Genomic DNA, 14,805 nt, shown 5'->3' on the forward strand with positions numbered 1-14,805 from the left:
CAGGGCAGCCGCTGTTCTGGAAGGTCCTGGCCCCGAGGATAGTCACTGAGTCTCACCCAGGCACAAGCCAGAGAAATGAGACAGTTCTGTCCCAGCCTTTTCTTTTGGCCCCCAGCCAAGGTCCTCGGCTGGAGTCACGGCGGCAGAAGCCGACAGAGCAGCCACAGTTACTCCCGGGTCCGGAGCTGGAGGATCCACGCCCAAGCAGGCCTCCAGCCCAACCCAGCCTGGCCTGCCAAATCTACCCCAGAAGGTGACCCAGCTTGACCTCCTGCCTCCAGAATGGCACCAGAAGAGAAGCCCAGGAAGAGGAGCCGCCTTCTCAAGGAGCTGGGGGTGTGTGTCCATTTCCTAGGGCACTGGGGTAGGGGGAGGGGAAGGAAGTGGAGGGGGCACATGAGGGGGCAGTGCAGGGAGCCCTGAGGGCGGAGGGGGATGAGAAAGCCTCCAGCTTCCCTGCTGAACACTCACCCTAAGATTTAAAAAGCCCTTGAGGGATGGGAGAGGCTGTCTACACCTACACCGACACCAGCTCAGTGGGGGCCCATAAGAAGTCCTCAGCAGAAGAAATTTCCTCTCCTTCCCTTCTCTTCCCCATCCCACAGCCCCCAGAGGCACTGCCATGGCCACAGGTGGTAGAACAAGTGCGTGATTCCCAGCTGCCTTCCGAGACGTGGTCCTTCCTTGCAGACCCACCAGGATCCCTTAGAAGGTGGGGAGTGATCTCCGTTCAGCCAGCCGGTCCAGGACCCCGACGACCTCCTTTAGGGCCACGTCCCCTGACGGCAGCTCTCTGCCCCCTGCCCCTCTCCTGCCCAGGCCTGCCACGTTGTCATCGCTCTGCTGTACTTGTTCATTGCGGGTTACCTTGTTGCTGTCGTCCGGAGCCTTCACCTGGTGGTGCTGAAGTCTTGGTATCCATTCTGGGGGGCTGCCTCTGTGAGTAGATGCCGAAACGTGGGCCGGCTGGGGAGCAGGCAGACCCCGGGGGACCTGGCATTCGGCACTGGATGCAGGGTGGGGCGGAGTGAGCAAATAGGAGGGAAGCAGCCTCAGCCCCCTTCTCCAGACTCTTAGCTCTGCCTCTGCTCTCTCAGTCACACGGGAAGCAGCTCCTTCCCAGGGGCCCCTGCAGGCCTGCAGCCCAGAAGGCCTGCAGCCCCGGGCTCTCAGCGCCCTCCCCTAATCGACCAGTGCACCCAGCACAGAGAGTGAGCGTGAGCTGGGGCAACCACACCTTCCTCAGGCTTCCTCAGGTGCCTTTGGATCCAGCCACACATCCCTGGTGCCTGAAGTCTCTGTCAGGGTTGGTCTGCAGGGCACAACTCCCGTCCCCACAAGGCCATTGGCCAGGGTGGGAGATGAAAGCGAGACCGGTGGCCGCATCTTTCCTGGAGGCTCCCCAGGGCATCCTCCGCCACCCCGAGTCTCGGCGGAGTCCCGCTTACACACCAAGTCCCAGGTCCTCGGCGCCCTCTCAGACAGGCATCCTGACCCTCTGCTGCCACTTCAGTCCTCTGTCCCCATGGCCCCCACCCCAAGCTTTCAGTGCACAGTGGGGAACCACCATCTCCGCGTGGGTGCCTACCCATCCCCATGCTCCCAGTGACCGGCACATAGTAGGTGCTCAGCACACATATGAAAGAATAATTGCAGAAAAACACCAGAGACCCTCCAGGTGCTGATACCCAACAGCTAATATCCTCCAAACTGCAGGATCCAGGAAAGGAGCCAGGGTCAGGGTGGACAGCATAGTGCAGCTGACACCAGAGGGATGGTTTGGGCTGGTAAACGGGAGAAGCGGGAGGGGGCCGGGAGGGCAGTCTGAGTGCAGGACACAGCTGAAGCCCAGGAGTGACCTGTGCACACAGGGAAGACCAGCCTGGCTGGAGAGGGGCCTGGGATGGGCCGTGAGCCCCCTCTGTCAGAGGAACGATGCTCTCTACCCCACCAGCCCTCAGAGGCTGGTTTTTTTAGAGAATAGCGGGAAGGGAATTTGTGGGTTTCAAGGCACCCCAGCCTCTCTCTTACGACTGCTTCAAATCTGGCCCGCAGTTCCTCATTTCAGGGATCTTGGCAATAGCAATGGAGACGTTTCAGAAAAATTATCTGGTAAGTTGGAGAGCAGAGAGTGTTCAAGCAGAAAAGTCCCTGTCCTGGAGGTCTGCCCTCTCACCCCTACTCCCCACTTTTCTCCCCACCTGCTGCCCTTCCTCCACCCCAGCTCTGGCCACCGTCCTGTCAGGCCTGGAGGCGTCATCCAGCCTGTTCACACAGCAGCCCGGGTGATTGTTCTGCCAGCCCCACCTCCCTCGGCTCCCCTGTGCCCTGGGCTTGCCTCCCATGTCAGCAAGTCTATGAGGCCCGCAAGCCGGCCGCAGCTGGGTGTCCATCAACTTCTCATCTCTAAGCGCCAGCCAGACACAACTGTTCCTTGCTTGCACTGTGCTGGCTCCTGTCCGAGCACCTTGCCCTTTCCCCGCTGTGCATTCTCTCCTGGCTTTGACTTCCTCCTGATCATTCTTCAAGGCTTGGCTTACACGCCTCCTCCTCCAGGCAGTCTTCCCTGACTGCCTTGGCTGACTTCTGTGTCCGCACAGCTCCTGACTCTCTCTCCCATGCACTAAGCTTGGGCAGCAGATGTCTGAGCATCTTTCTACCCCAGGATGGCCCAGGGAGGCACAGAGTCGGCACCCACACAAGCCCGGATGGATGGAGGTGGATGGGGGATGGAAGGACCATTCCACCAATCCTGTGTCATGGCCTCAGCCCACCTCCATCCCCCAAGCCCAGGTCCACATTCATGCCCCGCAGCTTGGGCTGGGCTGTGGCTGCCCCTTGCTCTCTCAGGGGGTGTAGAGATCAGAAGGGTATTGTGCCATTTACCCAGAGCAGAGGCAGGAGATGCTTGACAAAAACCTGCCTCTTCTTCCTGGACTGGGCCCCTTTCAAAACCATAAGCCTCTCTACTTCCTACCCCTGAGCGTAGGGAGCCTCTTATTGCAGAGAAATCCATTCTAGCGTAAGGGGTTGGAGGTGCCTTATGTCTATACTCTTTCCCTGGTACAGGGGTTTGCACTTGGCAAGAGCTCCTGGAATAATGCGTAAATAACCCAAGATGATGATGAACAGAGGCATTTCAGGGGCCATGGGTGGTGGGGAAGGAGGCAGACGTGAGTGAGTCTCCACTCAGGGCTGGTCCCACCCTTTCCTGTGGGTGGGGAAGGAGCTGGGTGGGGGGCCATTTGGGTGCCTCATCAGTTGGCATATCTGATGCCAGGAAGCTTGGGGGCAGCTTTGAGAGGGAGATGGCAGTGGGAGCATCCTTCTTTGTTACAAAGTTTATGGATCCAGAGGCGGCCCTTGGGTTCTCCCGATCCCATCCCGTAGAAAGTGAGGTCCGGTCCGGACCACCGGCCTCCTCGGTGGTCAGCTAACTCAGAAAGCCATGTTTGCACGAGGCACCTCAGGCCCAGGGACAGGCAGCATTTTTCTGAGGTCAAAGAGCGAGCTACTGGTTGGCCTGGGTGGAGGGCCTAGATCCCGTCTATAACCTTCGGACAGTGATTTAATACTTTTCTTTTTTGCTCATAGAAGGTGTGCCTGGTAGCAAACACCATCAGCTTCTTCTGTGTGCTGGCTGGCCTCTTTGTCATTGCCAAGGATCTCTTTCTGGAGAGTCCATTTGACTTCCCCATCTGGAAACCGTACCCCAGTGACACTGTGAGTGCCTGGGCCCCAGGGGTCCTCTGACTCCCAGGAAGGCACTGCCTTGGGCTTGGCCCAGAGGAAGTTTCCAGCTCTCAGAAAACCTCTTCTGGAGCCCGGCACAGGCGCCGGGGCCCTTGGTGGATCTGTTCCCAGCCCATCCCCCCACCCTGAGGCGTGGTGCCGAGGGGATGATAGCCTTCTCACTGGTCAGCATCAGGAAGCCAGACAGGACCTCGAGTCACTGAGTCCAACTGTAATAGATGGGGAAACTGAGCCCAAAGAAGGGGAGGGGCCTGTCGGAGGTCAAGTAGCAAGTTGGCAGCAAATTCAGGACCACAGTCTAGGACGGCTGATTCCCTGTTCAAGGCTCTTTAAATATCGTAGCCCCAATGACCCCCATTATCGGTGAGCCTCACAGCAGACTTGCAGAGCCGGCCGAGTTCACTTTGTTACCCCCATTTTATGGGAGTGAACACTGAGGTCGAGAGAAGCTAAACTAGTGGACCAAGGCCACACAGCACGGCAGGGGTGCAGTGAGGACTCAGCTGGGTCTAGACTCCAAGCCCAGGGCTCTTTTTGTGACTCTGCCACCCCTGAAGCAGGTGGACCAGCCATTCCGTGTCGGTGTCTGCGGGCCTCAGGGTCAGGTTCCAAGCGTCGTGACCACGGTGGTTCACGGTTCCTTATAGCTGCCCTCCACCATGCACATGCAGGTGTGGGCACACACACACATGCACACACTTCCCCACCAAATGCTCATGGCCCTGTGAGACATCCCAGCTGCATGGTGGTCCTCAGCCCAGCACTTCCCCTCCCCCGCAGTAAGAAATGCTCCCTCTCCCTGAGCACAGGTATCCCCATCTAAGTGGGATTGGAGGAGATGATGCTTAAGACCACCTGCCATTCTACCAGGGACCCACGAGATTCTCCAGTCCTCAAACACTACTCACCGAGGACCTGTGGGTGCCAGGCGCTGGGCATAGAGCAATGACTGAGACAGACCCCATCCCAGCCCCACAGAACCTCGCCCTGCCTCCAGGGCACACCTGGGAGCTGAAGCCCCACTGTCCTTGCTGGCGGGTCTAACCCCTGCCCGTGCCCATGCAATGGGTGCAGATACCCAGCGAGGCCTTACCTGCCTCTCCCTCCCCTGTCTCCCTCCCAGGTCCACATCCAGAGGCTGGAGTTGGCCCTGCTCTGTCTCACCTGCCTGGAGGTCTTCCTGCCGGGGCTCATGGCCATCATGGCCTATAGGGATACCCACCTGTCTGCAGAGGTGAGGGTCTTCAGAAGATGGGAAACACAGAGGGTGTAGCCACAGAGGGTGCAGGCAAAGGGGATGTTGCCAAGCACTTACTAAGTGGGACCACATACAGAGGCAACCCACAGCCCAGTAGGGGAGACAATGCATGGTAGCAGGGAGGATGCCATTCGACATGAAAAATGTGAGGCCACCAAGGAGAAAAGACCATGGGCGCTCAGGACAACGGGCCACTGTGCTCCCAGCTCTCAAGCCCCTGGAAATCTTATGGGGGAGATCCGTGGAGATGGGCAGGATCCGGACCCACAGGTAGGATGAGAGAAGGGACCCACAGCAGAAGGAACAGCAGGTGCAATGCCTCAGAGACGGGCCAGGGAAGCCTGGAGGAGCTGCAGCATGTTGTGGGCTGTGGCTGTGGTGGGAATCAGCGGGTGGATCACAGGGACTGAGCACTTCGGGGGTACCAAGGACCCTCTCTGTTAAGCACATTAGAGAAACATGACATTTAACTGAAGCTTCTCAACCACCCTTTGAGGTAGGTACTGACCCCACCCCATTCTACAGAGAAGTAAACCGAGGCTTAGAGTGGTCACATCACTTCCCAAGGTCAAACAGCCATGAGAAAAACCAGGACTCAGACCAAGGCACGTCCCACCCATAGCCAAGCCCTTGTGTGCTCATGAGGATGGCAGAATGGCAGGCTGAGGCCAGATAGATTTAGAAATAAAAGAATAGATGCCCTCAGGATCACTTGCCCCACCCCAGAAGTTATTTCCTAGGCTCATTTCTTTAAAGGAAAAAAGTTCATACTATAATCTTAACTTTCAAACACTGTAAAAAAAGTATGTTCTAAAGTCCCCATAATTCTGCAACTTTAACACTTCAATTGTTTTCATGTTAGCATCCTTGATGTACTGAGTTTTCACATAACGCCGATATGACTTTGCACTTGAGTTTTACTTAACACCAAACAAATAAGTTGTCTTAGTCCCTGCCTGGCTGTCTGGCAGGAAGTCTTCTTCTTAAGACGGCAGAGAGCTGGAAGGGGCCTTGAGTCACTGAGGTCAACCCCATTTTTAAGGTCAGCGAGACTGAGGCCCTGCCACCTAGTGGCAGGAATTAACAATAACTGTTCCCACTTCCTGGCATGTGCCGTGCGCAGAGCACCGTGCTGAATGCCCCAGGCGGCTGTATCAGTCTCCTATCACTGCTGTAACAAATTAACACAAATTTGGCGGGGGAAAATGACACAGCTGTATTATCTTACAGTTCTGAGGTCAGCAGTTTGCAGTGGTTCTCCCTGGGCTAAAATCAAGCTGTGTGGGCCAGGCTGCCTTCGCTTCTGGAAGCTCTGGTAGAGAGTCTGTCTCCTCACCTTTTCCAGCTTCTAGAGGGCGCAGACATTCCCTGGCCTGTGGCCCTTCCTCCATTGTCAAAACCAGCAGCCCAGCAGCCTCCGATATCTCCCTTCTGTCTCCATTCTACTCCGTTAAGGACTCTTGCGGGTCCATTGTTCCCACCCAGGGAATCCAAGACAATCTCCCCATCTCAGCTTTGATCTGATGAGCAACCTCCATTCCCCTTTGCCATGTAACCTAACATGGTTGCAGGTTCGGGGGAAAGACACAGATGTCTTTGGGGGCCACACCTCCTTGAACCTCACAGCCACCCTCAGAGGCAGGTTCTGCGTTCCCGTTTCTAAGAGGAAGCATGGGGCTCAGAAGGGTTAAGTGACTCCCTACAACCACACGACAGTAAGTGGCCAAGTCCCCAGGGCCTCTGCGCCCTCCTGCATCTGGGAGCCAGTGCCGGACACAGGCTCTGCAGCTACCTGTCACCGATCAGGGACGAGGAAAAGGCAGCATTAGACCCGCCCCCAGAATGAATTCTAGCCCAGAGGGACCTCGGTGTATCAGCTGGCCCAGCCCCACCGGGGAAGCCAACAGGGTGAGTGGTGTGCCGGGTCACCAGCACACAGGTAGCAGGCCAGGAACAAGGGCCAGGTCCACTGCCTCCAACCTGGCCTCTCCCTTCTCAGGATCACGGATGGGGAGAGAGTCATACCCTAGCCTCCTGGAAGTCCCTCCATCTCTCAAGCCTCAGTTTCTCCACCTTCATGGGGAATTGAGACTCCACCAAGTCAGCCGGCGGGAAGGGCTTTGTCGATGGCCACTCGCTCCACATATATGAGCAGCGGGGATGGTGGCTTCTCTTTTGCAGAAGGATGACCTGTCCCTTATTCCTGACACACCATTGGAGTTCAGGGGGCCGCCGATGACGCCTCCACCATCCTATGAGGATGTGACTCAAGGCAACGTGCAGGACAAACAAGAGCAGAGGTGAAGAGACCCTGGGCTCCCCGCACCATCAGAATTCACCCCGTGGGCCTATCTCCCTGGCAGATATGGACTGATTCCGAGGGGTGGTTACCAAAAAGGGGCAAATGGTGCCATTGCTAGAAATGTCTGCCCCATGCTGGTGGCCAAGGCATGGGGCCAGCCCAGCCCCTCAGGCCCAGGAGGGATCTCCAGGCCCCCATGCCCCATAACACCTCAGCTGGACCGAGCACAGCTGGATCCTGCCTTCCCACCCAGCCAGCCCTGGGAGCAGACCCCTGGGCCGGAAGCCCCCTGCACCCCTTCCACCCTCCCTGTCCACTTCCCCCAGTCAGTAGGGCACACAGGGGGCCTGTCCATGTGGGGCTGTGAGTGGAGCCAGAGAATTTCCCTCAGAGCCCAGGAAGGCACCATCTTCCCTTGACCCAACCTACCCAGAGGCCTCTGGGAGAACTTGTGCATCTGAATCCCTGGATTTGGGGTGAGGGCAGCAGGGGTGTTGAGTCAGGCAGAAACTCTGACCAGCTCTTCCCTCCAAACCGTCTGTGTGTCTCCCTGCCTGCCCCAGCAGGCCTCAGTGTCTCCATCTGTACAGCGAAGGGGAGAGTAGATGAAGTGATCCAGGTGGAAAGCTCTGACATCAGAGTCAAGTTCAGGATCCCAGCTGTGACATCCGAGGTTGCCAGTGAAGCTTCAGCCTCGGAATTCCACACCTACTTGGGCTGAATGAATATGGGAGAGAGAGACCCACCTTCCTCATTTCCTGAATTTCAGTCATCTGAGGACAGTCTTCATGAGTTTTGTTTATTTGCAGACTGTACTATATTTCCTTTATGTTTCCTTAAATTGACTTTTTTCTCAAATACGATTACGTTAGAGGGGTACTTTGTATCAGCAACAAATAGGAAGTCAGTATCTTTCCATAAAAATAAGCCAACCACAAAAATCAGGTAAACATGGTAAAAATAAAACAAAAGCAACTTGCCTCCCCACCTCCGTGATCTCACCTGCTTCTCTCTGCCTGTTGCTCACTCTGTACCAGCCACCCTGGCTTCCTGGAGGTTCCACAGACACCCTGGGCACACCCCTGCCTCTGAACCATCCCCTTGCCCTTCCTCTGCCTGGACTCTCTTCCCCCAGAGATTTGCAGAGCTCACTCTTTGAATCTTTACTGGGCTACCTACTGGGCCAAAGCTGATGTCATTTAATCCTCACATCAATCTGGGATGTAGGTTCTGTTACCATCCCCATTTCATACAGGCTCCGAGAAGTTAATCAAGTTGCCCAGAGGCACCCAGCTATAAATGGCAGAGCTGGGATTCAGACAGGGACAATCTGGCTTCAAACTGAAGTGCTGCCCCCTGATGGCACCCTAACACAGCTCTAGCATGACCCCTGCTCCCTGGGAGCTGCACATTCGCTGGTCAGATGAGACTTGCAGGTGTGGGCAGCTACGACACCGGCCTACATAGCAAAGTCAGCCCTCGCGGCTCACGGGAGCCCCTGTCCTCCCAGGCGGGCCATTTCCCAAATGGTAGCCCAGGTTTTTGGTTGTCTGGGATAGAGTCCTCTGCACAGTCTTAGAAAACTCCTGTGTGCAGTGATGCCCTTAGGATCACTTGTCCTTGCATCAAATATTCCTGGGGTTTGAGGTTCTTTGAGTTCTCCTATCTGCTTTGTCACCTCCCTTGGTGCCACTTCTGGCTCTCACCTCTGGTTTCGATCACTGGCTTGCCCGTAGCCTCTTTTCTCCACTTCTGATCTGCTGCTTCTGTGGGTTGCAGCTGGCTTTAGGACGGAATGTGAAGTAAAAGTCACTGGGCTCTGTGGAAGCATTACAGACAGCCAAAAGCCATGCAAATGTTTGGGACAAATACGGTCTTTGAAGGGCATGCTGAAAAGGTGAAAGAAAAGGGTGTGATGGGCAGTGTGGCTGTCTGGAGAGCTGGGTGCCAATTCCAGCCCTGCTAACCATGCCACGCTCCCCAGCCTTGCCCACCTCCTTCCCTGGGAGTCTGAGAGCATCTGCATCCAACCCCCACCCTAAGTTTTCCCCAAACCTATGGTCTCCTCCAGTCTATAGGATAATCCTGCAAACGCTTACCCCGTCCCCACCCGAAAACATCAAGAGGAAACGCAAAGTCACGCCCCTCCTCCTTCCTCACACTCCCCCCCCCCCCGCACCCCTGTCCTCAAGACAGGTGATGGAGCAGGGCCGCCTCACACGCATTCATTCCCTCCTTCCACAGGTAAAGACTGCATTGCACCTGCTACGTCTGGGGGGCAAGGGGGGGACCACCACCAGCAAACCCCTACACCGTCTCTAGTCTCTTTGGGGTTAGACTCTGGTGGGCGAGACAGGCAGTAATCAAACAATCACACCAATAAACACATAACTGCTGGAAAGGAAACCGAGAGGGGTTAAGAAGAAAGTAATGGGGAACTGATGTGGAATACGGGGTGGGTAGAGACGGGGAGGGGGGCGAGTTTGGGCTTTTCTCTGGAGGTTGTCTTAATGGAGGCCTGAAGGTTGTCCAGGGACTTCCCTGGTGGCGCAGTGGTTAAGAATCCGCCTGCCATTGCAGGGGACACGGGTTCGATCCCTGGTCCAGGAAGATCTCACATGCCACAGAGCAACTAAGCCCATGCGCCACAAATACTGAGCCTGTGCTCTAGAGCCTGCACGCCATAACTACTGAAGCCCGCACGCCTAGAGCCCGTGCTCCGCAACAAGAGAAGCCACCGCAATGGGAAGCCAGTGCACTACATCGAAGAGCAGCCCCCGCTCGCCACAACTAGAGAAAGCCCACGCACAGCAACGAAGACCCAGCGCAGCCAAAAACTAAAAAACGTCTGCCCGGCGCTGACCAGGGGAAGGGTAGGCCAAGGCACAGGGTCCGAGCTGGCCGGGCCCTGCTGTTTCTTTCATGCAGACGGAGCTCTTTCCAGGCCTCAGCCTTCAGCCCACACCCTCACCTCCCCACCACCCCAGACGGCCTCCATCACTTGCTCCCTGCCTCCCCGCTTTCTTCCCAGCATCCTGCTACCCTGCATTCATTCAGGAGCAAATTGCCTGCTAAGTGCCAGGCCCCTGCCCGGAGGGAGAAACAGAACCAGTGGGAGATATACTTTGAGGTTTGTTGCAGGGAATCGGCTTATGTGGATGTGGGGCTGGGCAGGCTGTCATGAAGGACTTGCTGGATCTTCTGGGCATGGCCTGGAGCTGCCATCCACGAGGGATTTTATTCATCAGGGAATCCTCAGCTCTATTCTTTAAACTTTTCAACTGATTGGATCAGACCCACCAGATTATCCAGGAAAATCTCCCTTACTTAACAGTCAACTGACTATGGATTCAATCACACCTACAAACTATCAATACCTTCACAGCCACTGGGGACAGTAGCCTAGCCAAACTGATACATTCAAGGACTATCCCAGACACACAGACACAAAGAAATTGCAGAAGGAGAGTTAGATAGGACTGGCAGTTATAGGATTATCTTTAGCAGGTGTGGAGGGGGATTGTCTGCAAACATCCACATGCTAAGGAATTTTATTCCACTCCAGTAGCCGACCTTGACTGAGTTTTTATACTGTGCCAGCCACCATTCTAGGTCTTTTATAAGAAGTCCTCACAAAAATGAGTTCATGGTTAAGGAAACTCAAGCACAGAGAGGTTACGTAATTTACTGAAGTCACACAGCAAGAAAGCGGTAGAACCAGGAATTACACTCAGTCAGATGCCAGAGCCTGAACTGGTTACCACTCTGCAATGCTGCCTCTGTTTCCTAGTCTAGCTATGTCAGGAGGTGACTGAGCAATTTATCAGCATCATCTCTTAGTCCTCCAGGAGCTTATGAGGAAAGGTCTGTGGTTATCCCAATTTTACAGGTAAAGATACTGCGGCCTAAAGAGGTTGTGTAATGCAACTCCTTGGTGGGAGAGGCAGGATTCAAGCCTTCATTTGATTGACAGCCAAGTCCAGCCCCTTCACCTCCTTGAAACAGAGGTGAAAAAGCCCTTCTTCAGTGGCTCTGGAGAGTGAGAAACAGCCACAGGACCCACTGGGCAGGGTGTTTTGGGAACACAGATGGAACAGGGCAGCCAGGGCTGTGCTGCAGGAGGATTGGAGTCCTGGCTGAGCCTCAAAGGGAGGAATGGTGTCCTGGCAGAGGGAACAGCATGGGCAAAGGCATGGGAGGGAGGGAAACAAGAGGCAATTCTGGCCTCCAAACACAGGAAGCACCCTTTACAAAGAGGTTAGCATCAAAAGTCAGTGGGTCAGATGAAAACCATTGCTCTGGACTGAATGTTTGTGTCCCCACCCAAATTCATATTTGAAACCCTAATTCCACATGTGATGGTGTTTGGAGATGGGGCCTCTGGGGGGTCATTAGGTCATGAGGGTGGAGTCCTCATGATGGGATTAGTGTCCTTAGAAGAGACTGGAGAGACCTTGCTTTTCTCTCTGCTCTGGACCATGTGAAGACACAACGAGAAGGTGGCCGGCTGCAGGTCAGGAAGAGGGCCCTCACCAGAACCTGACGTGCCGGCACCCTGATCTCGAATTTCCAGTCTGCAGGGTTGGGAGAAATAAACGTTTGCTGCTTAAGCCACCCAGTCTATGGTACTCTGTTATAGCAGCCTGAGCAGACTAAGACAGTCATGTAGGGTCAAAGTCATGTAGGGACTTGTCCTCAAAGTTCAGTAATACAAAACCAGACCAACTGGGGGAGCAGCACATTCCATCCCATCAGGGCTCACTCCAGGGCATCGGCTTGTGGAGAAGGTGATAGGAGTCCCCTACCAGTTTAGGTCCTGACTTTTCTCTCCCCTCAGCCCCTGGAGCAGGAGCAGGATAGGGGGTGAGGGGACAGAGCGTGAATAGTTGAACCTGAGCAGTTAAAGGTCACGTCAGGGCTCTGCTCTGGGTTGGTGGGATGGGCCTGAAGCTCGGGGCAGAGATGGGCAGGAAGGCAGCACCCAGGGTTGGGGAAGGGGCAGCTCAGAGGTCTGACTTGGATCAAATCACCTGTGGAGCCTTTAAAATCTATAGATTCCCCCAGGCTCTGCCTCCAGTGACTGTCACTTAATTGGTCAAGAGCAGTGGTTCTCACTGGCAATGTCTGGAGATATTTTGGGTTGTCGTCGCATAGGGGGAGGGTTGCTACTGGCATCCAGTGGGTAGAGGCCAGGGGTGCTGCTAAACGTCCTGCAATACCCGAGACAGCCCCTCCCCTTCCAACGAGGGGAGTATCCAGCCCCAAATGCCAATATTGCCAAGGCTGGGAAACTCTGTGCTAGGATGAGGCCTGGGCTTCCATAGTAAGCAAAGACCAGAGGGAGCCATTGATTTGTGTTCTGGAAAGATCTCTCTGAGACTATGGTGTGGGAAGTCCAGAGAATTTCCCACCTGGACGGGAGCCTGCATTTTTCCTCTGGCTCATCAGCAAACCCTTGTGCCTGGTACCCAAGATTCAGGTCATTGGGAGTTTCCTGCCTGTTTAATCCTGCCAAAGGGCAGGTAAAGACCCCTCCCCACACATAGTTAGTCCTCTGCCCTGCTCTGGCCAGCAGTTCTTGCCCTCAGAGAGGTTAAGTGACTTGCCCAAGGTGGCACAGCTAGTGAGTGGCAGAGCTAGGTCAGGGCTGCATGTGGCCCTGAAAAGGGTGAGGGTCCTCAGACACCGTTCAGGGCCTCTCTGCCCTGGGGCTTCACTGACCAGCAAAGCCGGGGCCAGTCCACTGAATGGGTGAGGGGCCAGCTTGGCTGCAAGAGGACACGGGGCACTGAGAGACAGAGTGAAGAGGGCTGAGGAAAAGTACCGCGACAGCGGGGGTGAGCTAAGCACGTGGAGGAGGAAGGTGGACCCGTGGGAAGCCAAAGAGGCTGTGGGGTGAAGAGCATTCCAAGGTAAGGAGGAGTTTTTTTAAAGCCCCAAAATATGTACGAGAGTCTGGGTGTGTGCTAGGTGGGTGACCGGGTGTGTGCCTGTGAGCAGAGCCTGGGTGCACCGTGTGAATCGCTTCCTTTTATTCACAGTGATGTCGACACGCACCGACTTGGAGCAGCCCGCTTTCCCCGCGAGTGGTTTCACGTGCAAGCCCGCGGGCTGACCCACAGGACAGGCTTCCGTGGGATTTAAAGGGCATAGTGGGCAAGTCAAGCATTCTATGTCTTTACCTTTCTTAATTGAGTCAAACCTGGCTCCGAAAGGTGGGATGGTGTCGACTTAAAAAAAGTGCACAATGTGAGAGTTGCGAGTTAAGTTTTATTTGGGGGTAAAATGTGGACTGCAGGCCCGGGAGAGAGCATCCCAGGTAGCTCTGAGAAACCGCTCCAAAGAGGCAGGGGGGAAGTTCAGTATACATGTGATTTCGGTGAAGGGGGAGTACATGCAACCAAGCACATATTTTTCACAGAAGGCTTCTGCTAGTCACGAGGAGCAGACGTCACCATGAAGGATTTTAGTGCTTTTCTAGATACAAGGAGATACAAGAATTGGCCTCATAAAATTGGCTTCTGAAAATATCTAACTATCTGAAGATCTGTTCTGCCCGTGTTTCCCCGAGCACAGAGGGCCCCATTTCTGCTCTCCACCTGAACTCCTTTCAGGGGGTGTTGAAAGTCAGCAGCTGCAGCAGGACATGGTTTAATCCTTGTAGAGGTAGATGGCAAGTGCCAATGGAGAATGCCAATGTGTAGTAGACAATAGTTTTGATCAGTCATTATTGGGGCTCTGTTGAACACCACTGGGTCATATAGAAACTCCAGGGCTTCATCTTTGGAATAGTGGGGGGCAGGGGCAGGACCACATCCACGGAGGCCTCTGCTGCCCGTTTGGCTGCACGATGTGGACCCCAGAGCTGCCCTCGTACCTTCTGTGCGGGGTGGGCTTGCCCCGTGAGCCCCTCCCACCACTGCCCTGAAGGCTGGAGGACCTGTGTGGCCACCAACTTTTTAATTAATTTTTATTGGAGTATAGTGATTTACAATGTTGTGTTAGTTTCTGCTGTACAGCAAAGTGAATCGGTTATATATATATATATACATATATCCACTCTTTTTTAGATTCTTTTCCCATATAGGCCATTACAGAGTATTGAGTAGAGTTCCCTGTGCTATTCAGTAGGTCCTTATTAGTTATCTATTTTATACATAGTAGTGTGGCCACCAATTTTGAGCCCTCCTATCACCTCCCTGGTCTCCAGGCCTCCCACCTCCCCAGGAAGGGCCACTCCCCATTTCCTGGCCAAGCACCCACCTCTCTCCTCCCCTCCCTCAGCCCCCTTCAGAGGACTCCACTGTAATTTTTGGATGGGCCAAACCTTCCCCGAAAGATCCGAAGGGAAGCACGCGTAGGGCCGTCCTTGAAACTCAAAGATGCTATGACCATCCCCTGTTCTCTCCTCATGGAGGCCTCAGAAAAGACCCCAGGGGCTTCCCTGGTGGCACAGTCATTGAGAATCTGCCTGCTAATGCAGGGGACACGG

The 14,805-nt window shown here is 54.9% G+C and overlaps 1 protein-coding gene across 1 annotated transcript; it reads left to right on the forward strand.

Annotated features, from left to right (window-relative positions):
- The first annotated feature begins 282 nt into the window (after window positions 1-282).
- Window positions 283-8,695, forward strand: MS4A10 (membrane spanning 4-domains A10). Its single transcript, XM_068556148.1, has 7 exons — window positions 283-336; window positions 820-939; window positions 2,056-2,112; window positions 3,595-3,723; window positions 4,877-4,987; window positions 7,193-7,311; window positions 8,569-8,695. Exons 1-7 carry the CDS (start codon window positions 283-285, stop codon window positions 8,693-8,695), a joined length of 717 nt encoding a protein of 238 aa, XP_068412249.1.
- Window positions 8,696-14,805: the final 6,110 nt, after the last annotated feature.

This window comes from Eschrichtius robustus, chromosome 11 (genome assembly GCF_028021215.1).
Source record: "Eschrichtius robustus isolate mEscRob2 chromosome 11, mEscRob2.pri, whole genome shotgun sequence".
Lineage (NCBI taxonomy): Eukaryota > Metazoa > Chordata > Mammalia > Artiodactyla > Eschrichtiidae > Eschrichtius > Eschrichtius robustus.

What these genes read in the sequence shown, in the direction of transcription:
- MS4A10 (XM_068556148.1), top strand. Translation starts at nt 283, where the DNA reads ATGGCACCAGAAGAGAAGCCCAGGAAGAGGAGCCGCCTTCTCAAGGAG. An exon ending in CGTTTCAGAAAAATTATCTG is followed by an intron (nt 2,113 to 3,594) that starts GTAAGTTGGAGA and finishes TTTTGCTCATAG; the next exon opens with AAGGTGTGCCTGGTAGCAAA. An exon ending in CAGGACAAACAAGAGCAGAG is followed by an intron (nt 7,312 to 8,568) that starts GTGAAGAGACCC and finishes CATTTCATACAG; the next exon opens with GCTCCGAGAAGTTAATCAAG.